General features: G+C 46.8%; 1 protein-coding gene across 1 annotated transcript in view; it reads left to right on the top strand.

The window, feature by feature from the left end:
- The window catches only part of SLC22A7 (solute carrier family 22 member 7), a 246886-nt gene that overhangs the window by 96529 nt on the left and 123685 nt on the right, over positions 1 to 26672 (top strand). Inside the window, exon 6 of the mRNA XM_073673276.1 lies at positions 1688 to 1791. Coding sequence (XP_073529377.1) covers positions 1688 to 1791 — 104 coding nt within the window. The remainder of the gene's footprint in view (positions 1 to 1687; positions 1792 to 26672) is intronic.

Below are 26672 nucleotides of genomic sequence, written 5' to 3'. Positions count from 1 at the left end.
GGATACTGATCTGCTCCATTGACCATCAGAGAACCCATGGATACATTTGGGAAACCAGGTTGGGATGATGAAGTCACCTGGCCCCATGGATATGTTGTTTGGGATTGCCAGGTGGGACTCTCCGGTCGCTGGAACCCATGGAAACTCTCAGAGAGGCCAGGGTGGGAGGGTGGCTTGCCGCTACCTCCTCTCTGTGGGGCCCCGCCAGAAACGGGGGGCAATTGGTTGAGGTAGTTGGCCCTGGAAGTCCCAAAGTTGCAGATGTTCTATCCCAGGCAGGTGGAGCGGAAGGGTGAGACTGTGTAATTTTGCACCTTCTTGGGTACTTGCTGGGACTGTTCTATATGTTTATTGTCTGTTTGGTGGTTCAATAAAGTATTGTCACACTGTATTACCATCACCCTGTGTTGTCTGAGTAGTGTTAAGCCCACGGAAGACCCCGGGTCTTCACAAGGGTGATCACTGAGTGGAAGAGGTGGCCACAAGAGGTGAGTTCTCCTTCAATGGAAGTCTTCACACAGAGGCTGGACAGACATTTGTCTGAGATGGTTTAGTGACTCCTGCATTGAGCCGGGGGTTGGACATGACCCTGGAGGTCCCTTCGTGAAGATCTGAGGTTGTGGGTTGTAATAATCACCTAGGCTGGTTAACGATGCAACTGTTTTTTATTCCTTACATCTACGGTTTTACAACAACTCCAGGTAAATAGCCAAAATACATTGCCCCCAGTCCACAAGACCCCCTCCTCGGTTCTTCTGTCTTTTGGTTGGCCCACAGATTTAGTACCTCCCGTCAGAATAGTTTGTAGCCACAGTCCACCCTCTTCCAGATGGCAGATAACATTACCGAAGTGTCTTTAAGACAGTTGCAAAAATCCAGACGACAGATCCCTCAACCGTAGCAGGGAAAACCAGCCCAGCCTGCAACCGATCGGCAAAACTCCACAGGCCATCCATGGACACCAGGACCTCAGCCTAGATCCTCTCCCTTCGACGTCACTCTCCCAACTCCCTCACTAAACATGTGGCTTATAATCCTCCTTTCCTGGGATCAGCCCCCTGAATGGGCAGAACTGTTTACACCCACTCCCCTAAGCTAACTGTCCATTGGCGGGGGTATTTTTGTCAGGTGGAACCCATTACCTGAAACTGCATGCAAGACTCTTGTTGTGATGGCTCCGCTGGATCTACTAACCCCATCCACACAATGGGACTAATGGCTGGGAGAACATTGGTTTGAGGCCCCTGAGGCAATAACGAGATTAATGGAATGATTACTTTGATTATCAATCTTGTGTCTGGCTTTGTGCATGCATAAGATCCAGCCCGCACGTCTTCCTCTGCTTACTGTCACTGAATGGAAACATTGATTCCTGAGGCTGAACTGACAAGCAAGCAAATCTCTAATAAAACACAACAATAAGATTGACGTAACCGGTGCTCCGTGCTGGAAAAAGTCTGCATCCCTTAGAGCCGCGGCCTCTGCTCTACGTCCATTGGTCCAATAGTCTTAAGAACAAGGCCAGCTCCTCACACCTTCCAACTCTAACATTCCAGGATTCTATGATATACAGGGTGGAAGGATGTATAGGAGAAGTCGAGGTGCCGTATACAGGGTGAGGGGATGTATAGAAGTCGAGGTGCTGTATACAGAGTGGGGGGTAATTATCTCTCTCCCTCTATGACAGGTTCTGCAGAAGACTGTCTCGTTGGAGATTAGAAAATACAACTTCTGGGATTTGGTGAAGACCCGACAGCTCAGGAAGAACACCCTGTGTCTGGGGATCATGTGGTAGGACACTACGCTTCTACCCCTGGGGATGCACGGTGGGTCTGGGGTCTCTGCAGATTTGGGGTACAGAATGTTGGTGGAGGTGTGTGGCTGTATGGTGACAGATAATCTGTTATAATCCCCCTTCATGTGTTCTGAATGGGGAGCGGGGGGAGAGCAGCTGCAGGTCTACTCTGTCCAACTCCAAATTCAGGGGAACCGTATGAAAGACCACCACTGACATCGGGGACGTTGGGTCATCTCCTCCTACGAATCTGCCTCCATCCTGCTCCTCACAGTGTTACCCGGACAAGGTACAAGGACAGCATAAGTCTAACAAGTTCAACCTATAACCCAACATGTTGATCCAGAGGAAGCAGAACCCCAGGGGCAAATACTAATAGCTCCTTATCAGGGGAAAAATTCCTCACTGACTCCACATACAGCGATCAGAGGAGTTCCCTAGATCAATGTTATAGTGAATCACTCATTACAACATTATGTGGCAAACAGTTCCACAGTCTCACTGCTCTTACAGAAAATAATCCATAATCTCACTGCTCTTACAGTAAAGAATCCATAGTCTCACTGCTCTTACAGTAAAGAATCCACAGTCTCACTGCTCTTACAGTAAAGAATCCATAGTCTCACTGCTCTTACAGAAAAGAATCCATAATCTCACTGCTCTTACAGTAAAGAATCCATAGTCTCACTGCTCTTACAGTAAAGAATCCACAGTCTCACTGCTCTTACAGTAAAGAATCCATAGTCTCACTGCTCTTACAGTAAAGAATCCATAGTCTCACTGCTTGACAGCAAAGAATCCATAGTCTCACTGCTCTTACAGTAAAGAATCCATAGTCTCACTGCTCTTACAGTAAAGAATCCATAGTCTCACTACTCTTACAGTAAAAAATCCATAGTGTCAAAGCTCTTACAGTAAAGAATCCATAGTCTCACTGCTCTTACAGTAAAGAATCCATAGTCTCACTGCTCTTACAGTAAAGAATCCACAGTGTCACTGCTCTTACAGTAAAGAATCCATAGTGTCAAAGCTCTTACAGTAAAGAATCCATAGTCTCACTGCTCTTACAGTAAAGAATCCATAGTGTCACTGCTGTTACAGTAAAGAATCCATAGTCTCACTGCTCTTACAGTAAAGAATCCATAGTCTCACTGCTTGACAATAGAGAAGCCATAGTGTCACTGCTCTTACAGTAAAGAATCCATAGTCTCACTGCTCTTACAGTAAAGAATCCATAGTCTCACTGCTCTTACAGTAAAGAATCCATAGTATCACTGCTCTTACTGTAAAGGATCCATAGTCTCACTGCTCTTACAGTATAGAATCCATAGTCTCACTGCTCTTATAGTAAAGAATCCATAGTCTCACTGCTCTTACAGTAAAGAATCCATAGTCTCACTGCTCTTACAGTAAAGAATCCACAGTGTCACTGCTCTTACAGTAAAGAATCCATAGTGTCAAAGCTCTTACAGTAAAGAATCCATAGTCTCCCTGCTCTTACAGTAAAGAATCCATAGTCTCACTGCTCTTACAGTAAAGAATCCATAGTCTCACTGCTCTTACAGTAAAGAATCCATAGTGTCAAAGCTCTTACAGTAAAGAATCCATAGTCTCACTGCTCTTACAGTAAAGAATCCATAGTGTCAAAGCTCTTACAGTAAAGAATCCATAGTCTCCCTGCTCTTACAGTAAAGAATCCATAGTGTCACTGCTGTTACAGTAAAGAATCCATAGTCTCACTGCTCTTACAGTAAAGAATCCATAGTCTCACTGCTTGACAGTAAAGAATCCATAGTGTCACTGCTCTTACAGTAAAGAATCCATAGTGTCCAAGCTCTTACAGTAAAGAATTCATAGTCTCACTGCTCTTACAGTAAAGAATCCATAGTCTCACTGCTCTTACAGTAAAGAATCCATAGTCTCACTGCTTGACAGTAAAGAATCCATAGTCTCACTGCTCTTACACTAAAGAATCCATAGTGTCAAAGCTCTTACAGTAAAGAATACATAGTCTCACTGCTCTTACAGTAAAGAATCCATAGTGTCACTGCTGTTACAGTAAAGAATTAATAGTCTCACTGCTTGACAGTAAAGAATCCATAGTCTCATTGCTCTTACACTAAAGAATCCATAGTGTCAAAGCTCTTACAGTAAAGAATCCATAGTCTCACTGCTCTTACAGTAAAGAATCCATAGTGTCACTGCTGTTACAGTAAAGAATCCATAGTCTCACTGCTCTTACAGTAAAGAATCCATAGTCTCACTGCTTGACAATAGAGAAGCCATAGTGTCACTGCTCTTACAGTAAAGAATCCATAGTCTCACTGCTCTTACAGTAAAGAATCCATAGTCTCACTGCTCTTACAGTAAAGAATCCATAGTGTCAAAGCTCTTACAGTAAAGAATCCATAGTCTCACTGCTCTTACAGTAAAGAATCCATAGTGTCAAAGCTCTTACAGTAAAGAATCCATAGTCTCTCTGCTCTTACAGTAAAGAATCCATAGTGTCACTGCTGTTACAGTAAAGAATCCATAGTCTCACTGCTCTTACAGTAAAGAATCCATAGTCTCACTGCTTGACAGTAAAGAATCCATAGTGTCACTGCTCTTACAGTAAAGAATCCATAGTCTCACTGCTCTTACAGTAAAGAATCCATAGCCTCACTGCTCTTACAGTAAAGAATCCATAGTGTCACTGCTCTTACAGTAAAGAATCCATAGTGTCAAAGCTCTTACAGTAAAGAATTCATAGTCTCACTGCTCTTACAGTAAAGAATCCATAGTCTCACTGCTCTTACAGTAAAGAATCCATAGTCTCACTGCTTGACAGTAAAGAATCCATAGTCTCACTGCTCTTACACTAAAGACTCCATAGTGTCAAAGCTCTTACAGTAAAGAATCCATAGTCTCACTGCTCTTACAGTAAAGAATCCATAGTGTCACTGCTGTTGCAGTAAAGAATCCACAGTATCACTGCTCTTACAGTAAAGAATCCATAGTCTCACTGCTCTTACAGTAAAGAATCCATAGTCTCACTGCTCTTACAGTAAAGAATCCATAGTCTCACTGCTCTTACAGTAAAGAATCCATAGTGTCACTGCTCTTACAGTAAAGAATCCATAGTCTCACTGCTCTTACAGTAAAGAATCCATAGTCTCACTGCTCTTGCAGTAAAGAATTCATAGTATCACTGCTCTTACTGTAAAGGATCCATAGTCTCACTGCTCTTACAGTATAGAATCCATAGTCTCACTGCTCTTACAGTAAAGGATCCATAGTCTCACTGCTCTTGCAGTAAAGAATCCATAGTATCACTGCTCTTACAGTAAAGAATCCATAGTATCACTGCTCTTACTGTAAAGGATCCATAGTCTCACTGCTCTTACAGTATAGAATCCATAGTCTCACTGCTCTTACAGTAAAGAATCCATAGTCTCACTGCTCTTGCAGTAAAGAATCCATAGTATCACTGCTCTTACAGTAAAGAATCCATAGTGTCACTGCTCTTACAGTAAAGAATCCATAGTCTCACTGCTCTTACAGTAAAGGATCCATAGTCTCACTGCTCTTACAGTAAAGAATCCATAGTCTCACTGCTCTTACAGTAAAGAATCCATAGTCTCACTGCTCTTACAGTAAAGAATCCATAGTCTCACTGCTCTTACAGTAAAGAATCCATAGTATCACTGCTCTTACAGTAAAGAATCCATAGTCTCACTGCTCTTACAGTAAAGAATCCATAGTCTCACTGCTCTTACAGTAAAGAATCCATAGTCTCACTGCTCTTACAGTAAAGAATCCATAGTGTCACTGCTCTTACAGTAAAGAATCCATAGTCTCACTGCTCTTACAGTAAAGAATCCATAGTCTCACTGCTCTTGCAGTAAAGAATCCATAGTATCACTGCTCTTACTGTAAAGGATCCATAGTCTCACTGCTCTTACAGTATAGAATCCATAGTCTCACTGCTCTTACAGTAAAGGATCCATAGTCTCACTGCTCTTGCAGTAAAGAATCCATAGTATCACTGCTCTTACAGTAAAGAATCCATAGTATCACTGCTCTTACTGTAAAGGATCCATAGTCTCACTGCTCTTACAGTAAAGGATCCATAGTCTCACTGCTCTTGCAGTATAGAATCCATAGTATCACTGCTCTTACAGTAAAGAATCCATAGTATCACTGCTCTTACAGTAAAGAATCCATAGTATCACTGCTCTTACTGTAAAGGATCCATAGTCTCACTGCTCTTGCAGTAAAGAATCCATAGTATCACTGCTCTTACAGTAAAGAATCCATAGTCTCACTGCTCTTACAGTAAAGAATCCATAGTATCACTGCTCTTACAGTAAAGAATCCATAGTATCACTGCTCTTACAGTAAAGAATCCATAGTATCACTGCTCTTACAGTAAAGGATCCATAGTCTCACTGCTCTTGCAGTAAAGAATCCATAGTATCACTGCTCTTACAGTAAAGAATCCATAGTATCACTGCTCTTACTGTAAAGGATCCATAGTCTCACTGCTCTTACAGTATAGAATCCATAGTCTCACTGCTCTTACAGTAAAGGATCCATAGTCTCACTGCTCTTGCAGTAAAGAATCCATAGTATCACTGCTCTTACAGTAAAGAATCCATAGTATCACTGCTCTTACTGTAAAGGATCCATAGTCTCACTGCTCTTACAGTAAAGGATCCATAGTCTCACTGCTCTTACAGTATAGAATCCATAGTCTCACTGCTCTTGCAGTAAAGAATCCATAGTATCACTGCTCTTACAGTAAAGAATCCATAGTGTCACTGCTCTTACAGTAAAGAATCCATAGTCTCACTGCTCTTACAGTAAAGGATCCATAGTCTCACTGCTCTTACAGTAAAGAATCCATAGTCTCACTGCTCTTACAGTAAAGAATCCATAGTCTCACTGCTCTTACAGTAAAGAATCCATAGTATCACTGCTCTTACTGTAAAGGATCCATAGTCTCACTGCTCTTACAGTATAGAATCCATAGTCTCACTGCTTGACAGTAAAGAATCCATAGTCTCACTGCTCTTACAGTATAGAATCCATAGTCTCACTCCTTGACAGTAAAGAATCCATAGTGTCACTGCTCTTACAGTAAAGAATCCATAGTCTCACTCCTTGACAGTAAAGAATCCCCGTCTGTGATTATGATTGAACCTTCTTTGCTCTGGACGCAGTGGATGTCCCTTTGTCACACAGGCCTAGGTGTAATATAGTTGTCTGCACTGCCCCCTCATCTATTTGTACATTGCAGTAAGATCGCTCCTAATTAGTGTTGAGCGAGCATGCTCGACACTGCTCGGTACTCGCCCGAGCATAACGCTACTCGGGATGTTCGGCGAGCACCGAGCATTTCCGGGTTGCTCGGGCGGGAGCTCCGGTCACCGCCCTGCATGTTTGGCGCTCTTTACAGAGCCAATGAACATGCAGGGATTGCCAGCCAGTCACTGTAATGCCGCAGCCATGTTGTTTGTGGGCATTACAGTGATTGGCTGGCCGCACAGCGTCACCTCGAGTATTTAAAACCGGGCGCCGCCATCTTGGACACAGTCGCTCCGGATCAGACAGTGTAAGGACAGCGCTGCTGATTTAGGGAGAGATTTATACTGCGAAATAGTTAGTGTAGGGTCTGTAAAGGCTGCCAGATCAAACAAACAGTCCTTCTCAGGACTAATATCCATCCCAGATATCAGGCAGGCAGGCAGGCAGGCTGTATAGGAGACGCAGTGGTTATACCAGCAAACGCTGCATTACAGTCCTGTGTGCTCCTGTTTCTGAAATTGCTGGACTTAGCTCCAGGTCTCAGGGGCCAGGAAAAATCCTTTTTTTCCATCTAAATCCTCTTTTTTCTTTTTTTTTCCTCCTTTACACTGTACAAATACCCGTCTTATTAACCTTTTGGTGTCCCCCCCCCCAAAAAAAAAAAGTGTGTCTGTGACAGTTCAGACACAAATATATATTTTTAAAAGAGTCTGGTGTAGGCCATAGAAATAGAAGTGTGGTTTTGCAGTTCCACGGTTCAAACCTCTGTATTATCCAGTTTTGGGCCATTTTTACCTAAAAAAAAAAGCAGTTTGAGCGTGTCGCTCACTGTTCAGCCGCAAATATATCTATTTAAAAAAGTCAGGTATACACCAATAAATTATAACTGTGGTTTTGCCGTTCCACGGTAAAAAATCTCTATTATCCAGCTTTTGTCATTTTTTCCGTAAAGAAAAACAGTAATAGTGTCTCCTGATTGTTCAGACACCAATATATCTGTTTAAAAGAGTCTGGTATACACCAGTAAATTATAACTGCGGTTTTTCCGTTCCACTGTGAAAAATCTCTATTATCCTGCTTTTGTCATTTTTTGCCGTAAAGAAAAACAGTAATAGTGTCTCCTGATTGTTCAGACACAAATATATCTGTTGAAAATAGTCTGCTGTAGGCCCGAGAAATAGAACTGTGGTTTTGCAGTTCCACGGGTCAAATCTCTGTATTATCCTTCTTTTGACATTTTTTGCCGTAAAGAAAAACAGTAATAGTGTCTCCTGATTGTCCTGACACAAATATATCTGTTTAAAAGAGTCTGGTATACACCAGTAAATTATAACTGTGGTTTTGCCTTTCCACGGTAAAAAATCTCTATTATTCAGCTTTTGGTATTTTTTCCGTAAAGAAAAACAGTAATAGTTTCTCCCTGATTGTTCAGATTGTTTAAAAGATTCGGGTGTAGGCAAGAGAAATAGAACTGTGGTTTTCCTCTTCCACGGTTCTAATCTACTCTTTATTACCCTTTTTCCATTGATAGTGCAAGTGTAAGATATTTTACTTCCTTTACAATGGGCAAGGCGCATGGCAAGGGACGTGGAAGTGGACGTTCTGGTGATGGTGCGTGCAGAGGACGGGGCCGTGGCCAAGGTGAAAATGTGCCACAACCAACAGCCACATCTTCTCGCTCCCAGTTCTTGACCGAATTACTAGGGAAGCACAGAACAACACCAGTATTGCGAACTGATCAGTGTGAACAGGTTATTAATTGGATAGCAGATAATACTTCCAGTTACCTGGGCACCACCACCTTCGGTCTGTCTTCCACACGGTCAAATCTTAGTAGCCGTGAGTCTCGACCGCATACTCCTCCTCACCCTGATGATCCTTCCTCCCACCATGCCGAGTGTCGTCAGACAGCAACTGATCCCACACTTGGACACTCTGATGAGCTGTTCACTGGTCCATTTCCAGATTTGTGCCCCTCGTCTGCTCCGCTTGATGTGGTGGAAGAGGAGATCCCATGTAGCGATGCCCAAATATTTGAACAGCCACGGCCACAGGAAGTCGACGCTGGCAATTTGTCACAAGAGGTGGACGATGACGAGACACAATTGTCAGGAAGTGAGGAGGAGGATCGTGGTGCGCAAGTGGAAGAGGAGGAGGTGGTGGATGATCTAGTAACTGACCCAACGTGGCAGGAGGACATGCAGATGGAGGACAGCAGCACACAGGGGGAGGGAGGCAGAGTACCCCAACAGGCAGGAAGAAGCAGTGTGGTGGCCGAACACAGAAGGCAGGTAACAGTTCCCCGTAGCACCAACACGAGGGACGTTGCCAGTACAACCGGTAGGTCTTCCAGAGTCTGGAATTTTTTTAAAGACTCTGCTGATAACCCCAAAAAGGCCATTTGTACCACCTGCCATGCCAGCATCAGCAGGGGTGACAAAACTACCAGCCTGACCACCACCAGCATGATCAAGCACATGGCAGCAAAGCACCCGACTCTGTGGGGCGAACCCCAGGGTCCACGACCAGTGTCAGCGGGTGTCACCACTGCTTCTTCCACTGTTGTGCGTGCAATAGAACCCCCTGTTGTGTGTGCAAGGCAATCCCCTGTCCATACTGCATGTAAAGATGCCCCCTCCTCTCAGTCTTCACTTGTTATGGCAGTTTCTCAAGAAACAGCATCAACGTCCACGTCCCACCGCAGCGTTCAATTGTCCATATCCCAGACCTTTGAACGAAAGCGGAAATTCGCAGCTAACGCGCCACAGGCCACAGTCCTAAATTCGCACATTTCACGACTGCTTGCGTTGGAAATGCTGCCTTTTAGGCTTGTGGAGACGGACTCCTTCCGCAACCTTATGGCGGTGGCCGTCCCTCGGTACTCGGTCCCCAGCCGACACTATTTTGCCCGGTGTGCCATCCCCGCACTACACAAGCACGTGTCCCAAAACATCTGCCGTGACCTCAACAACGCAGTTACTGGGAGAGTCCACCTGACAACAGACACGTGGACAAGTGCTTGTGGCCAGGGACAGTACATCTCCCTGACGGCACACTCGGTAAACATAGTGGAAGCCGGGACCCATTCGGACCTTGGGACGGAACACATCCTCCCCACACCGAGGATTGCGGGCCCTATGTCAGCCAGAGTTGCCCCCACAGTGTACAGCTCCTGCGCATCCTCCTCCTCCTCCTCCTCCTCCTCATGTTCAGCCTCCATCTCAGATATCACCACATCAGTTACAAGCTGGAAGCACTGCAGTACTGCCTCAGCCAAGCGGCAACAGGCTGTGCTGAAACTCATAAGCTTAAGTGATAAACCTCACACTGCTTGTGAGTTGTGGACAGCTGTGAAAGAGCAGGCAGATCTGTGGCTGAGACCGCTGTACCTACATCCAGGCATGGTCGTGTGTGACAATGGCCGTAACCTGGTGGTGGCTCTGAGGCGAGGCGAGATCACACATGTACCATGCCAGGCTCATGTGCTTAACCTCGTGGTTCAGCGGTTTCTTAAATCGTACCCAGAGTTGCCAGATCTGCTCGTCAAAGTACGCTGCCTGTCAGCTCATTTTCGCAAGTCGGCTACAGCTTTCGCCGCCCTTGCTGTGTTGCAGCAGCGTTTGCAGCTTCCGTCACACCAACTGGTGTGTGATGTCCCCACACGTTGGAACTCTACCCTCCACATGTTGCAAAGGATTTGTGAGCAGAAGAGAGCAGTTGTGGAGTACCAGCTGCAACAAGGCCGTCGATATTCAGGTCAGACTCCACACATAAGACCTCAGGAGTGGACCTGGATGTCTGACATATGTACCATCCTGACAAACTTTGAGGAGTCCACCAAGATGGTGAGTGGCGATGATGCCATCATTAGCATCAGCATTCCACTTGTCTGTCTTTTGCAACGCTCTCTGCAGAGAATTAAAGAGGAAGCATTGCAGCCAGAGTATGATGAGATGGATCAAGAAGTCGTAGCGGGCGATTACACACAGCCAAGCCTCATCTCATCCCAACGTGCATTGGGGGACAATGAGGGAGAGGAGGAGGAGGAAGAGCAGGAGCTGGTATCATGCGCTGTAGACGGTAGTACTTTTACAACTGTCATACCGTCGGTTCAGCGTGGGTGGCCTGAGGACAGGGGGGAGGAGGAGGAGGAGAGCATGGTCAGTCGTCATCTTGGTGAGGACACGGAAGTCTTGCCCGTTACCAGTCTGGCACGCATGGCTGACTTTATGTTACGCTGCCTTAACCGTGACCCTCACGTTGTCAAAATGTTGGGTGACAGCCATTACTGGTTGGTGACACTTTTAGACCCCCGCTACAAGGAGAACTTTCACTCTCTTATTCCTGAGGTGGAGAGGTCTACAAAAATGGGGCAGTACCAGAAGGCACTTGCTGCAGAACTGTTAAAAAAATTTCCATCTGAACACGCTAGCGGCAGAGGTCACAGTTCGTTGCCCAACCAAGGTGTACATGCGAGAGAGACGCAACTCCAATCCAGCAGAGGTAGGGGAACACTGTCAACGTTCGGGGACAGTTTTCTCAGACCCTCCCTTTGGACAGACCCTGAGGCGCTGGGTACTCTCACAAGGAGTGGAAAGTTCAAAAGATGGTGAGGGAGTACCTTGCCGACCGTACCAGCATCCTCCGTGATTCCTCTGTGCCTTTTAATTATTGGGTATCCAAGCTGGACACTTGGAATGAACTCGCTCTGTACGCCTTGGAGGTCCTGGCCTGCCCTGCCGCTAGCGTGTTATCGGAGCGTGTTTTTAGTGCTGCTGGGGGAATTATAACTGATAAGGGCACTCGCCTGTTAACTGACAAGCTGACCCTTATCAAAATGAACAAGGGCTGGATTGGGCCAGACTTCTCATCACCACCAAATGACAGCAGAGTAACATAAAGTCAAATCCACTGTGCTATTTCGGGAGGTGTATTCACATGCACCGCTTCACACCCACACATGGGTATACGCTTCCTCATTTCGGCTGTTTTATGTTCTTCTCCTTATCCTCAGCCTTCACCACCACTATGCCACCAGGGTGACCGTGGTCCGTGTTGCCATTATTGAAAGTTCCTCCGTCCTTATTTTTGTCAGCTTTTGCTTGGAAGGCATAAGCAAAGACTGTGGGAGACCCACTCCCCAATAATGGGAATAATATTTTTAAGATGCTGTACTGTATGGCTCTTGTAAGGGGCATTAAAACCGTCTTGTTAAGCTACTGCGACCTCCACCACTTTTCCAAGGGGCATTAAAACCGTCTTGTTAAGCTACTGCGACCTTCACCACTTTCTAAAGGGGCATTAAAACCGTCTTGTTAAGCTACTGCGACCTCCACGTCTCTTCCGAGGGGTATTAAAACCATCTTGTTAAGCTACTGGGACCTCCATGTCTCTTCCGAGGGGCATTAAAAGCGTCTTGTTAAGCTACTGGGACCTCCACGTCTCTTCCAAGGGGCATTAAAACCGTCTTGTTAAGCTACTGCGACCTCCACCACTTTTCCAAGGGGCATTAAAACCGTCTTGTTAAGCTACTGCGACCTCCACCACTTTTTCAAGGGGCATTAAAACCATCTTGTTAAGCTACTGCGACCTCCACGTCTCTTCCGAGGGGCATTAAAAGTGTCTTGTTAAGCTACTGGGACCTTTACGTCTCTTCCAAGGGGCATTAAAACCGTCTTGTTAAGCTACTGCAACCTCCACGTCTCTTCCGAGGGGCATTAAAACCGTTTTGTTAAGCTACTGTGACCTCCACCACTTTCCAAGGGGCAATAAAACTGTCTTGTTAAGCTACTGCGACATCCATGTCTCTTCCGAGGGGCATTAAAACCGTCTTGTTAAGCTACTGGGACCTCCACATCTCTTCCGAGGGGCATTAAAAGCGTCTTGTTAAACGACTCTGAACTCCACAGCTCTTCCAAGGGGCATAGAAATGTTGTTTTTAAATTAACTCTAACCTCCACGACTCTTCGAACGGGCATTGCATTTCCTCCTAATTTTTGGCAGCTTTTGCTTGGAAGGCATAAGCAAAGACTATGGGAGACCCACTCCCCAATAATGGGAATAACGTTTGTAATATGCTGTACTGCATGGCTCTTGTAAGGGGCATTGCAAGTTCCTCCGTCCTTATTTTTGGCAGCTTTTGCTTGGAAGGCATAAGCAAAGACTATGGCAGACCCACTCCCCAATAATGGGAATAATGTTTGTAATATGCTGTACTGCATGGCTCTTGTAAGGGGCATTGCAAGTTTCTCTATCCTAATTTTTGGCAGCTTTTGCTTGGAAGGCAAAGGCAAATACTTTGGGAGACTCACTCCCCAATAATGGGAATAATGTTTGTAATATGCTGTACTGCATGGCTCTTGTAAGGGGAATTGCAAGTTCCTCCGTCCTAATTTTTGGCAGCTTTTGCTTGGAAGGCATAAGCAAAGACTATGGGAGACCCACTCCCCAATAATGGGAATAATGTTTTTTAATATGCTATACTGCATGGCTCTTGTAAGGGGCATTGCAAGTTCCTCCGTCCTAATTTTTGGCAGCTTTTGCTTGGAAGGCATAAGCAAAGACTATGGGAGACCCACTCCCCAATAATGGGAATAATGTTTTTAAGATGCTGTACTGTATGGCTCTTGTAAGGGGCATTAAAACCGTCTTGTTAAGCTACTGCGACCTTCACCACTTTTCCAAGGGGCATTAAAAATGTCTTGTTAAGCTACTGCGACCTCTACGTCTCTGACCGGGCCCATGAGGGTGAGTGGTTCCCCGACGCCAGCAGAAACTTCAACTGGACGCACTTTCAGCTGAAGTGTATAGCAGCGCACAGACCCATCGGGTCCATGTGACGCGCGCCTAGGGCAGTGGGGTACTCGGTGTCCGGGCCTATGGATGCTGGGGGGGAATATGTCACAGTGGCTGGCCTGGTCCGTGGCCCAGGGCGGTCAACAAAAAGGGGATAGTTGATATGGGATTTGTAGTTTGATCGTGACGCCATCTGTGGTTTCAGGTAATTTGTACCAGCGCTGCAGACCCCTGAGGCAGTTGATAAGACAGTTAGGATGGAACAGCTCCCCACAGGTGGAGCGGGCCTCAGGGCAGTGTAAAGTTTGATGGTGGGTGGTGATGCTGGGGCTTGTAGTGCAGTCGAGATGGCGCAGCAGGAGTAACTGACAGAGACAGGGGATTCACTTCAGTACCTTTACTGGTGCGGATGTAAGGTACGGTCCAGGGTACTCGGTAGGAAGGGTGCACTTCAGGACTTCTCCCCAGTGAGCGGGTATAAGGCCTCCTGGTCCGTGTCTCCCTCTCTCTAAGCTCCTGGCCAACCTGCAACTGGGCCTAGCTTCTGTGTCGTGTTGCTCTCTTCACCTGTTGCTTGGTAGTAGGACCTTCCGCTGGCAACCACTATCCCTGGGCGCCGGGGCCTTCGTGGTTCCTGGTCCTGTAATGGGTTTAGCTTCAGGTCAGCCAGGGACTTGTAGTCCTCCTTGTATGCCGGTGATCCCTACTGGGTATAAAGGGACCCTGTAGGCGCGGACCCGGTGTCCGGTTTGTATACTCGGGGTGAGCCTATGATGCTCCTCTGTTCCCTCAACTCCTCTCTCCTCTTTTCCTTCGGCCACACTCGGGGCCCTCAATACAGCAGCAGCCGTGCTGCGTCTTCGCTGCTCTCAGCGTCAGCACGTTCTCCTCAGACCACTAACTTCTGACTCTGACTGAGCTGCCTGGCTCCACCCTGCATTTATATATTCCTAACAGGGCTCCCTCTGGTGGTATGAGGTGGAAGGGTGGAGGTGTTTGTTTGTAACGAGGGCCTCTTGTGGAGAAGTCCATCCATGCACCCTTTTGGGTCCTGTGGTACCTGTGAACAGCAGGGTGCCACATTCCCCCCCTAGTACAATTCAGTACTCCTGGACTGAAGCATTTTGTAACAGGTTACAACAACAACAATAATTATAACAATAATAGAGTTACAGTATGTCCCGTAACCCGGTGTCCATTTCACCTATAAAAGTGCAAAAATGAGTAACATGAGGGACCCGCCTGAAAACCCTCAACGTAGGCCCTGGGCATGGCTACAGGGCATAAGTGATCCAGGTGCTGGACCACGTCTTCGGCCACACAAAACGGGTTTTTGTTCAGTGGTCAAATAAGGGGGGCACTTTTGATGAGTGCAACTATTTACAAGGACAGTTTTTGGCTGCTCACAGTCCTCAGCCTACAAGTCTTTGTATCCTGACGGGTAACTACAGGCATACATTAATTTCAGTTTACACAATAAACAATAGGCAATACCCAACTGGGTAACTATTTACTTGGTAGACACTTCCTGTTTATTCCCTAAACCTGGCAGGGATTTCTCCTTGTGTGCTGCGTGTGGACCTTCGTAGCACTGGAGTGTCACTAGTGTCTATGCATGCACTCTAGCAGGTGTACGTGCTGGTAGATTATAGTACTGCCTTAATCTCTCTATGGGACTGGCAAGTGCACTGATTACTGGGCCTTCAGGCTCTGCTTCAACGGGTGATCCTCCTCTTACTGGGGACTCTTCCTGTTCCTGAGCAGGTTCCTCTAGGGCGCTCACAGGTTCTTCTTGTGGCTGATAGAAGTGTATCACCGGTACTATAACTGCTCCATCAAGTTGAGGCCAGTCCACAGGGAAATCTCCTAGAACTTTGTGAAGCACGTCTTCCTTGGTGTGAGGTTCTGAGACTTTCTATCATGGTTTTTTCATGTTGTGCTTGGATCTTGTTTTTTCCCTGCAGCCATCTTGCTTTCTGTTTTGTGCATCCATTTTGCCCTCTGTTGTAATGGAGTCTTCAGCCTCTACGTCTCCACCCTGTTTTTCTGCCATTTGCACTTATGCAGCCTCAGCTGTTAGTTCAGTGCTTCTGAATCCTGTCTGCAGCCAGTCTGTAACATTGCTTCCTGAAGACTCTGGACTAAGCTCTTCAAGTCAGCTTCACTCTCTGAGGAATCCTCATTGTTTACCTGCCTGTCTGAAGTTCCCCTTTATGGATCTGAGTCTTCTTACCTGCTGGATCACTGGACTATTGCTCTACTCAAAGAACTTCTCAGCACCCGTAAGAGAGACTTTGCTTATTGCTTAAAGACTGTCTTTTGTTGTTGCGCCTTTTGCAGCCATGGGGAATCCGGGGTTATTCCATTTACACCAGGAGGTGTTCTCTTTTGCTCAGAGACTTGTATTTTACTGTGCATCTGCTTGTATGACGTAATACAAGAATATTACTTTATCTAGATCTGTGTTTCTTGTACTTCCTTTGCACTCATGCCAAGACTCCATATACACTGAATTCTACACATTACACTTGGGTTCTTCCGGTGCTATAGGAGGTACTTCTTCCTCTGTTGTCTTCAGTAGACCTTGGCACACCTTCAAGTGGTCTCTTGAGACTGTTGCGGTTGTTTTACCTTCATCTTTGCTCATCAGGTAGGTTTTACTGTTGTCAAATCTGGAGTTCAGCACAGTGTAGGGCTCTCTTTCCCACTGGTCATCGAGCTTGTGACCTCTTCTTTTCCGCTTTAGCACTATCTCTCCGGTTGCCAAGGGTTCTGCTGGTGCATGTTTATTGTACTGTTCTTCCTGTCTTTCCCTTACTCTGTTCAGACTGTCTTCGACACAGGCCTGTACTCTCCTGTACTGCTCTTGCCGATTTGTATCCCAGTCTTCAGTGGACATATCTGCTTCCGGTTCTACCACTCCGAGTTCCAGGTCTATGGGCAACTTCCCAGGTCTTGCTCTCATGAGGTACGCTGGGGTACAATTAGTAGAACTCACAGGTATGTGATTGTACAGATCTACCAGGTCAGGTAGCTTTTCTGGCCACTGGTTCCTTTCTTCCAAGGGTAAGGTTTTCAGCAGGTCTATGATGATGTTGTTCATTTTCTCACACAAACCATTGGTCTGAGGGTGATACGGCGTAGTCCGGATCTTCTTGCACCCATACAGATGACAGAATTCTTTAAACAGCTCGGCTTCAAAGGCAGGGCCTTGATCCGTCAGCACTTTGTTCGGATATCCATGGGGCCTTCAGAAGTATGCTTGGAACGTCCTTGCTGCAATTTCTGCTGTCAGATCCTTGACAGGGGCTACCACCAGGAATCGGGAATAATGATCCACCATGGTCAGTGCATAGGAATAGCCTGATCTGCTGGGTGACAGCTTGACGTGATCCAGAGCGACGACCTCCAGGGGCTGGGTTGTTTTGATGGACTGCAAGGGTGCTTTCTGGCTGCCATAGTCTTTCCTTCTGAGGCTACAGGGTCCACAATTCCGGCACCACCTCTCTATGGAACTCCGCATTCCAACCCATTAGAACCGGTCCTTCAGCAGGGTTTCCAGCTTCTTCCAGCCAAAGTGACCTGCTTGATTGTGGTAGGCCTCTAACACCATCTGGATATCTGTCCTGGTTGCAACAATCTGCCACACCATTTCATGGGTCTTGGGGTTGACATATCTTCTGCACAGCTTCTCTCTGTAGATGAACAGCCGGCTTCTCTCATTCCACAGGTGTTTGGCTTGTGGAGGAGCATCCTTCTCCAGGTGAGAACCTTCTTGGGTTATCAGTCTTTTGATGAGGCTGACAACCGGGTCACTGTCTTGAATCTCCTTCCAACTGTGGTGGGGTAGAGGATTCAGCGCCCTTCCATGACGTTTTCTGGTGGCGTGTTGCTCGTGGACCACTCCGCTTCGGTGGAAAGCAGGTAATTCAACTTCCTCTAAATCATCCACTTCATCCTCGGTATCTGACTGGTGGGGCATCCTTGACAGGGCATCAGCATTGGTGTTCTTGTGACCTGCCCGATACTTGATGGTGAACTGATAATTCGACAGTCTGGCCACCCAACGCTGTTCCATGGCTCCCAACCTGGCTGTCTCCAGGTGTGTCAAGGGATTATTGTCAGTAAAGGCTGTGAATTTCGTTGAGGCTAGGTAATGCTTGAACCTTTCAGTGATAGCCCAGACCAAGGCCAGGAACTCCAGCTTGAAGGAACTGTAATTCTCCGGGTTCCTCTCAGTAGGGTGAAGCTTCCTACTGGCATACGCAATTACCTTTTCTCTGCCATTTTGCTTCCGGGACAACACAGCTTCCAGTCCCTCGTTGCTGGCGTCGGTGTACAGCAGGAAAGGCTGGCTGTAGTCAGGGTAAGGCAGGATTTCTTCACCAGTCAGGATTTCCTTCATTACTGCAAAGGATTCGGCCTGTTCTTTGCCCCACTGGAATGGGGGACTTTTTCCTCTTTTGGACTGTCCTACCAGGAGGTCTTGTAGAGGTGCTTCCTTTTTGGTATAGTCCTTTATGAACCTCCTGTAGTACACGACCAGTCCCAGGAATTGCCGTACTTCTTTGATGCTTCTCGGTTCAGGCCACTTCTGGATGGCAGTGACCTTCTCCGGGTCTGGTGCTACTCCCTCCGAGCTGACTACGTGTCCCAGGTACTGAACCTTCTGCTTGAGCAAGTGGCATTTAGAAGGCTTTAGTTTCATCCCATACCTGGACAATGCTTCAAATACCTCCGCCAGGTGCTTCAGATGGTCTTCATACGTCCTCGAGTACACGATAACGTCATCCAGGTACAGCAGCACTGTCTCAAAGTTCCGGTGTCCTAAGCAGCACTCCATCAGCCTCTGGAACGTTCCGGGTGTGTTGCAGAGTCCAAACGGCATACTGTTGAATTTGCATAATCCCATCGGGGTGGTGAAGGCCGTCTTCTCCCGGTCTTCCTCAGCAACATAGACTTGCCAGTACCCGCTAATGAGATCCAATGTAGAGAAATAATTGGCAGATTTTAGTGCAGCCAGGGATTCCTCTATACGGGGCAAAGGGTATGCATCTTTATGTGTTATTCGATTAATTTGTCTATAATCTACACACATCCTCATGCTACCGTCCACTTTCTGACCAGGACCAGGGGAGCTGCCCAAGGGCTACAGCTATCCCTTACTACCCCTGCCTTTTTCATGTCATGCAACATTTCCTTGGCTTTTCGGTAATGTGCTGGTGGTACGGGTCTGTAACGCTCCTTGATGGGTGGATGGTTACCTGTGGATATGTGGTGTTGTACCCCTTTAACCCTTCCAAAGTCAAGTGGGTGTTTACTAAATACTTGTTCATATTTCTGAACCACTCTGTAAACACCGTGTTTTTGATGGACAGGAGTGGCGTCAGTCCCAACATGGAGCTGTTGACACCAATCCCCCAGCTGAGCTTCGGAGTCGTTGTCCTCCACTGTATCTGGTGGGGTCAAGGATTCCACTGTGTGTATGGCATCATTATTCACAGTATACAATCTGGCAACAGTGGCGTATCTTGGCAATTTAACTTCCTCCTCCCCACAATTTAGGAGACATACGGGTACCCTCCCATTGCGTACATCAACTACCCCTCTAGCAGTTAGGAGTGTAGGTCTGTGCTCCGAGCTAATGGGCTCCACTACCGCTTGGTAGTTCTGTCCCTTGAGACCTACTGCTGCCCTACACCAAATCAGCATTTCACTCATTGTGGGAATCACAATGAGTATCAGGTCTGTCACCCATACATTACCAATCTCACCACCTGTTAGCTTTACATGTTGCTGGTACATAAGGGCTCGGATCTCTCTCTGGAGCACCTTCTTCTGCCCTGGTTTGGCAGTGTCAGCAATCTGTTGGAGTAAAAACAACACTTCTCCCAATCAGTTACCAACAACATTTGTACCAAGTATCATATACAAGTCTGTATCACCAGGGTTAGATTCTATGACAATTTGTCCTTGATCCTTTAGTTTCACTCTACCCACCTTCACTGTCACATCCTTAACCACTACTAGGTTAAGAGGAAGGCCGTTAGAGGCATACACAGAGAGGTTCAGGGCTGGCGGGTGGAGTTCATCTATGGACCAGTACCTTTTGTAGAGGACATCAGGTAGGATTGGTTACCTGTGACCCGGTGTCCAGTAACGCAGGTGTTGCTATGCCGTCCAGCACGATGGACAGGAAAGGCCTTCCTCCTTCGAACCGGTCGTACCAGCTTGATGGGCCTGGTTGAGTTACTCCTGGGTGTCGGCCCTCTGCCCCAGGGTTTGCCCATTTAAAGGACAGTTCCGTGCGGTGTGGCCTGCCTTGTGACAACGGTAGCAGATGAAATCTCCTGGAGGGCGATGTTGGTCGTTGGTCCTCCCACGGGGTGGCGTTGTCCTCCTTCTCCTCATCCAGGGGACATCCTCAGGACTGCCGGCGAGTAGGATCCTTCCTTCCGGCTCGGGCTCCGTCTGTAGCTGCAGGGCGCTCAGGACAGTGGTCAGGGTTTTACTTAGCTGACGCACTTCAGAGCGCAGGCTGTCCAGCTCGCTAGGGGGCCCTGTTTGCATCTTTGTTTCAGCTGTTAATGAAGGGGCAGTGAGTGCTGTGGCCATTGGGGTGGCCCCACCCTGGTAACGCTGGATTGCAGTATCTGTTGTTTCCAGGGGCTGAAGACCCTTAATAACCATGTCCTTCAGGGTGTCAAAGGTGGCATTTGGATGATCTAAGGCCCACCACCGTACGGTTCTGCTCTCCTCCTGGGACCTCAACCCCCAGATGAATTGTTCTGTCAGTATTTTGTCCTCACCTGTTTCAGGGCCCGCAAGCCTTCCTGTAAGCGCCAGGCATAGTCCCGGATACTGTTCTCAGGTTTCTGGGTACAGTGGTAGAACCTCATCCGGAGATCTGTCTCAGTGCGGTTTTCAAACACAGTTTGCAGTCTCTTAAAGATAATGGATACTGATTCCTGGTCTGTGGCTGGCCAGGTTTCAACTTCCCGCTCTGCGGCACCAGTCAATTGTCCCAGCACAACAGCGGCTCTCTGTTTACCAGTGATTGAGTACATATCCAGTACACCGCATATTTTCCTTTCGAATCCAGACAGGGTGTCTGGTTTGCCGTCATATTGGGGAAGCCATTTTGCTCCAGGGATATACGGCAGGGCCATGGATATTAACGGATTCACGACCCCTGCTGGTGGGGCGGCCGCTCCGGCCTGAGCAGTGCCGGGCGCAAGTTGAGCATCAGGAGCTTTAACCGGTGCTCCAGCGTTTTGCTGGTCGTCGGCCATGGTTGCGCCCCCCTAGTAAACCATAGCCTACCTCCTGTTTCTTTTTTTGGGTAAGCCGCAGCTCCGCAGATGACGGTCTCCTTCCAGGACCTGACGCTTCCTGGTGCTGTGTCAAAGCGTGAGGCGGGGCTTGAGCTTTGCGCGCTTCTAGCAGTCACGCCTCTCTGGTTCCCGCGGTTGCGCCCCTCTTCTTCCCGCGCGGCGACGCAGTAATGGCGGCGATGTTCACCACAGTTAAAACACAGTTCAATACGGCACACAGTACCCGGGGGCAACGGGCACAAAATCCTGTTCGTGACGCCAGAGTTGACGCGCCCCCAGGGCAGTGGGGTACTCGGTGTCCGGGCCTATGGATGCTGGGGGGGGAATATGTCACAGTGGCTGGCCCACTCCGTGGCCCAGGGCAGTCAACAAAAAGGGGATAGTTTATATGGGATTTGTAGTTTGATCGTGACGCCACCTGTGGTTTCTGGTAATTTGTACCAGCGCTGCTGCAGACCTCTGAGGCAGTTGATAGGCAGCTAGGATGGAACAGCTCCCCACAGGTGGAGCGGGCCTCAGGGCAGTGTAGAGTTTGATGGTGGGTGGTGATGCTGGGGCTTGTAGTACAGTCGGGATGGCACAGCAGGAGTAACTGACAGAGACAGGGGATTCGCTTCAATACCTTTACTGGTGCGGATGTCAGGTACGGTCCAGGGTACTCGGTAGGAAGGGTGCACTTCAGGACTTCTCCCCAGTGAGCGGGTATAAGGCCTCCTGGTCCGTGTCTCCCTCTCTCTAAGCTCCTGGCCAGCCTGCAACTGTTCCTAGCTTCTGTGTCGTGTTGCACTCTTCACCTGTTGCTTGGCAGTAGGACCTTCCGCTGGCAACCACTATCCCTGGGTGCCGGGGCCTTCGTGGTTCCTGGTCCTGTAATGGGTTTAGCTTCAGGTCAGCCAGGGACTTGTAGTCCTCTTTGTATGCCGGTGATCCCTACTGGGTATAAAGGGACCCTGTAGGCGCGGACCCGGTGTCCGGTTTGTATACTCGGGGTGAGCCTATGATGCTCCTCTGCCCCCTCAACTCCTCTCTCCTCTTTTCCTTCGGCCACACTCGGGGCCCTCAATACAGCAGCAGCCGTGCTGCGTCTTCGCTGCTCTCAGCGTCAGCACGTTCTCCTCAGACCACTAACTTCTGACTCTGACTGAGCTGCCTGGCTCCACCCTGCATTTATATATCCCTAACAGGGCTCCCTCTGGTGGTATGAGGTGGAAGGGTGGAGGTGTTTGTTTGTAACGAGGGCCTCTTGTGGAGAAGTCCATCCATGCACCCTTTTGGGTCCTGTGGTACCTGTGAACAGCAGGGTTCCACACATGCATGGCAATACACGCTGCCGGCCAATCAGAGGCGAGCAGCTGACGTCGGATTGCAAGTGACCGGCGGGCGCATGGCAGTGGCATCGTGTGCACCCGTAGCTTTCACGCTGAAGTCAGCTGCCAAATTCTGAAGAGGACGGGGAGCAGAGGGAAGGTGAGTATGATGGTTTATTTTTTTCTATGTATTTAAGAACCAGCTGTGGAACATGGAACATATATAGCAGCATGGGGGATATATATAGCAGCATGGGGGATATATATAGCAGGATGGGGGATATATATAGCAGGATGGGGGATATATATAGCAGGATGGGGGATATATATAGCAGGATAAGGGATATAAATACCAGGATGGGGGATATATATACCAGGATGGAGGATATATATAGCAGGATAAGGGATATAAATACCAGGATAAGGGACATATATACCAGGATGGGGGATATATATACCAGAATGTGGCACATATATGCCAGGATGGGGGATATATATGCCAGGATGGGGGATATATATACCAGGATGGGGGGATATATACAGTATACCAGGATGGGGATATATATACCAGGATGGGGGATATACATAACAGGATGGGGGATATATATAGCAGGATGGGGGATATATACACCATGATAAGGGACATATATACCAGGATGGGGGATATATATGCCTGGATTGGGGATATATATACCTGGATGTGGGATATATATACCAGGATGGGGGATATACATAGCAGGATGGGGGATATACATAGCAGGATGGGGGATATACATAGCAGGATGGGGGATATATATGCCAGGATGGGGGATATATATGCCAGGATGGGGGACATTTATACCAGGATGGGGGACATTTATACCAGGATGGGGGACATTTATACCAGGATGGGGATATATATACCAGGATAAGGGAAATATATAGCAGGATAAGGGAAATATATAGCAGGATGGGGGACATATATAGCAGGATGGGGGACATATATAGCAGGATGGGGGACATTTATACCAGGATGGGGGATATATATAGCAGGATGGGGGACATATATAGCAGGATGGGGGATACATATAGCAGGATGGGGGATATATATAGCAGGATAAGGGATATAAATACCTGGATGGGGGATATGCATACCAGGATGTGGGATATATATACCAGAATGGGAGACATATATACCAGGATGGGAGACATATATACCAGGATGGGGGATATATATATATATATATATATATATATATATATAGCAGGATGGGGGATATACTGTATATACCAGGATGGGGGATATATATATCAGGATGGGGGATGTCAGGAAAACAGCACCCACTTTTGGGTCAGACCTTGCAGCTCTCTGGCGCCCCCTTATCCTGCTGGTCACACACGGTATTGACCGAGGATAAGCACGGGTGCAGCTGCTCTAATTTATGTCGACTATTGTGGCACGTGATGTGACAGGACGTATATATACCACCAGTTCCTTCCAGGAACGTATATATACCTCCGACCAGCCACCCTCAAACCACAATATCACATAAATACAGGTATACTGCCACCACCGATCTCTTAACAGGTGGATCGGGTACCTGGTAGGTAACGTGAATTAGCGGGTGAGGAACGTGTTTGCTTGACATAGGACAAGAAGACGAAACTGGTAAATAATAATGATTTACTCCCAAAAGGGGGCAGTGTTTACAAAAGATATACAAGATATTACAAAAGAGACAATTTACATATATGCATAAACAGTTATTAAAATAAAAGGGATAAGTAATAGCAAAACCTGCTTCACAAGGTGATGGTCTCAGATTCTGTGGGGGGGGACAGCTCCCCGGAAATTAGATGTGATTCCTCTACGCAGCGTGGTGTGCGTGCATCTGATGTCCCTGAGAAGAATGCCAGTTTTATGACCGTTCTGCTTTTTAGAAAAGCAGCCAAAACTCTGGGAGACACCCATTATTTACCTCACAAGGGGGGCTCGGCTTTGTGAGACCACCCAGCTGCATAGAACATAAAAACCTTCATATTTCATATCTTGGTGTGGGGGGGGTCCCACATCCAAGATGGAGACATCATGTTGGCTGTCACTAATTTTCATGCAGATGGATATTAAACAGGACCTCTCTATGATGCTCAGAAGCTAAGAAACCAATTCCTCGATTTCTGGGGGTATCCCAGTTATATAAAAAATATATCATTGTAACCAGGAAAATGTGAGCATTCCAAAAATGTGGTCCCTGGGTTAGTGACAGTCCTGTGCGTTATTAAATTCTACATTAACTGTTTGTCCAGCTAAACAATAGAATTGGAGGGAAGGACCAGTTTAATCTAGACGCTGCTCTACACTGAGGGTTTACGACGATAATAAAAATTCTTAGGGTGGGGGCCAGCACTGCAGTTCTATGTCTTCTCTTACAAACGGATAGGGGGTGGGGGGGTTTTCTTTGAGACATCTCTCGTTTTTAAAATCTTGGGCAGAAATACATTTTGCCTGACAGGGGATATATATACCAGGATGGGAGACATATATACCAGGATGTGGGATACAGTTATATGAAAAAGTTTGGGCACCCCTATTAATCTTAAGCTTAATGTTTTATAAAAATTGGTGTTTTAGCAACAGCTATTTCAGTTTGATATATGTAATAACTGTTGGACACAGTAATGTTTCTGCCTTGAAATGAGGTTTATTGTACTAACAGAAAATGTGCAATCTGCATTCAAACAAAATTTGACAGGTGCATAAGTATGGGCACCTCAACAGAAAAGTGACATTAATATTTAGTAGATCCTCCTTTTGCCTCTAGTCGCTTCCTGTAGCTTTTAATGAGTTACTGGATCCTGGATGAAGGTATTTTTGACCATTCCTCTTTACAAAACAATTCCAGTTCAGTTAAGTTTGATGGTCGCTGAGCATGGACAGCCCTCTTCAAATGATCCCACAGATGTTCAATGATATTCAGGTCTGGGGACTGGGATGGCCATTCCAGAACATTGTAATTGTTCCTCTGCATGAATGCCTGAGTAGATTTGGAGCGGTGTTTTGGATCATTGTCTTGCTGAAAGATCCAACCCCTGCGTAACTTCAACTTTGTCACTGATTCTTGAACATTATTGTCAAGAATCTGCTGATACTGAGTGGAATCCATGCGTCCCTCAACTTTAACAAGATTCCCGGTGCTGGCATTGGCCACACAGCCCCAAAGCATGATGGAACTTCCACCAAATTTTACTGTGGGTAGCAAGTGTTTTTCTTTGAATGCTGTGTTTTTTTGCCGCCATGCATAACGCCTTTTTGTATGACCAAACAACTCAATCTTGGTTTCATCAGTCCACAGGACCTTCTTCCAAAAAGAAATTGGCTTCTCCAAATGTGCTTTTGCATACCTCAGCCGACTCTGTTTGTGGCGTGCTTGCAGAAACGGCTTCTTTCGCATCACTCTCCCATACAGCTTCTCCTTGTGCAAAGTGTGTTGTATAGTTGACCGATGCACAGTGACACCATCTGCAGCAAGTTGATGCTGCAGCTCTCTGGAGGTGGTCTGAGGATTGTCCTTGACTGATCTCACCATTCTTCTCTGCCTTTCTGATGTTTTTCTTGGCCTGCCACTTCTGGCCTTAACAAGAACTGTCCCTGTGTTCTTCCATTTCCTTACTATGTTCCTCACAGTGGAAACTGACAGGTTAAATCTCTGAGACAGCTTTTTGTATCCTTCCCCTGAACAACTATGTTGAATAATCTTTGTTTTCAGATCATTTGACAGTTGTTTTGAGGAGCCCATGATGCCACTCTTCAGAGGAGATTCCAACAGGAGAACAACTTGCAAGTGGCCACTTTAAGTAGCTTTTCTCATGATTGCATACACCTGACTATGAAGCTCAAAGCTCAATGAGGTTACAAAACCGAAAAAAGTGCTTTAGTAAGTCAGTAAAAAGTAGGTAGGAGTATTTAAAACAAGAAAATGATAAGGGTGCCCATACTTATGCACCTGTCAAATTTTGTTTGAATGCAGATTGCACATTTTCTGTTAGTACAATAAACCTCATTTCAAGGCAGAAACATTACTGTGTCCAACAGTTATTACATAGATCAAACTGAAAGAGCTGTTGCAAAACACCAATTTTTATAAAACATTAAGCTTAAGATCAATAGGGGTG

The sequence above is a fragment of the Phyllobates terribilis genome, unplaced genomic scaffold (genome assembly GCF_046119375.1).
Source record: "Phyllobates terribilis strain yellow unplaced genomic scaffold, ASM4611937v1 Scaffold_3__8_contigs__length_932513732, whole genome shotgun sequence".
In the NCBI taxonomy this organism is placed as follows: domain Eukaryota; kingdom Metazoa; phylum Chordata; class Amphibia; order Anura; family Dendrobatidae; genus Phyllobates; species Phyllobates terribilis.
This window is presented reverse-complemented; position numbering and strand designations above follow the sequence as displayed.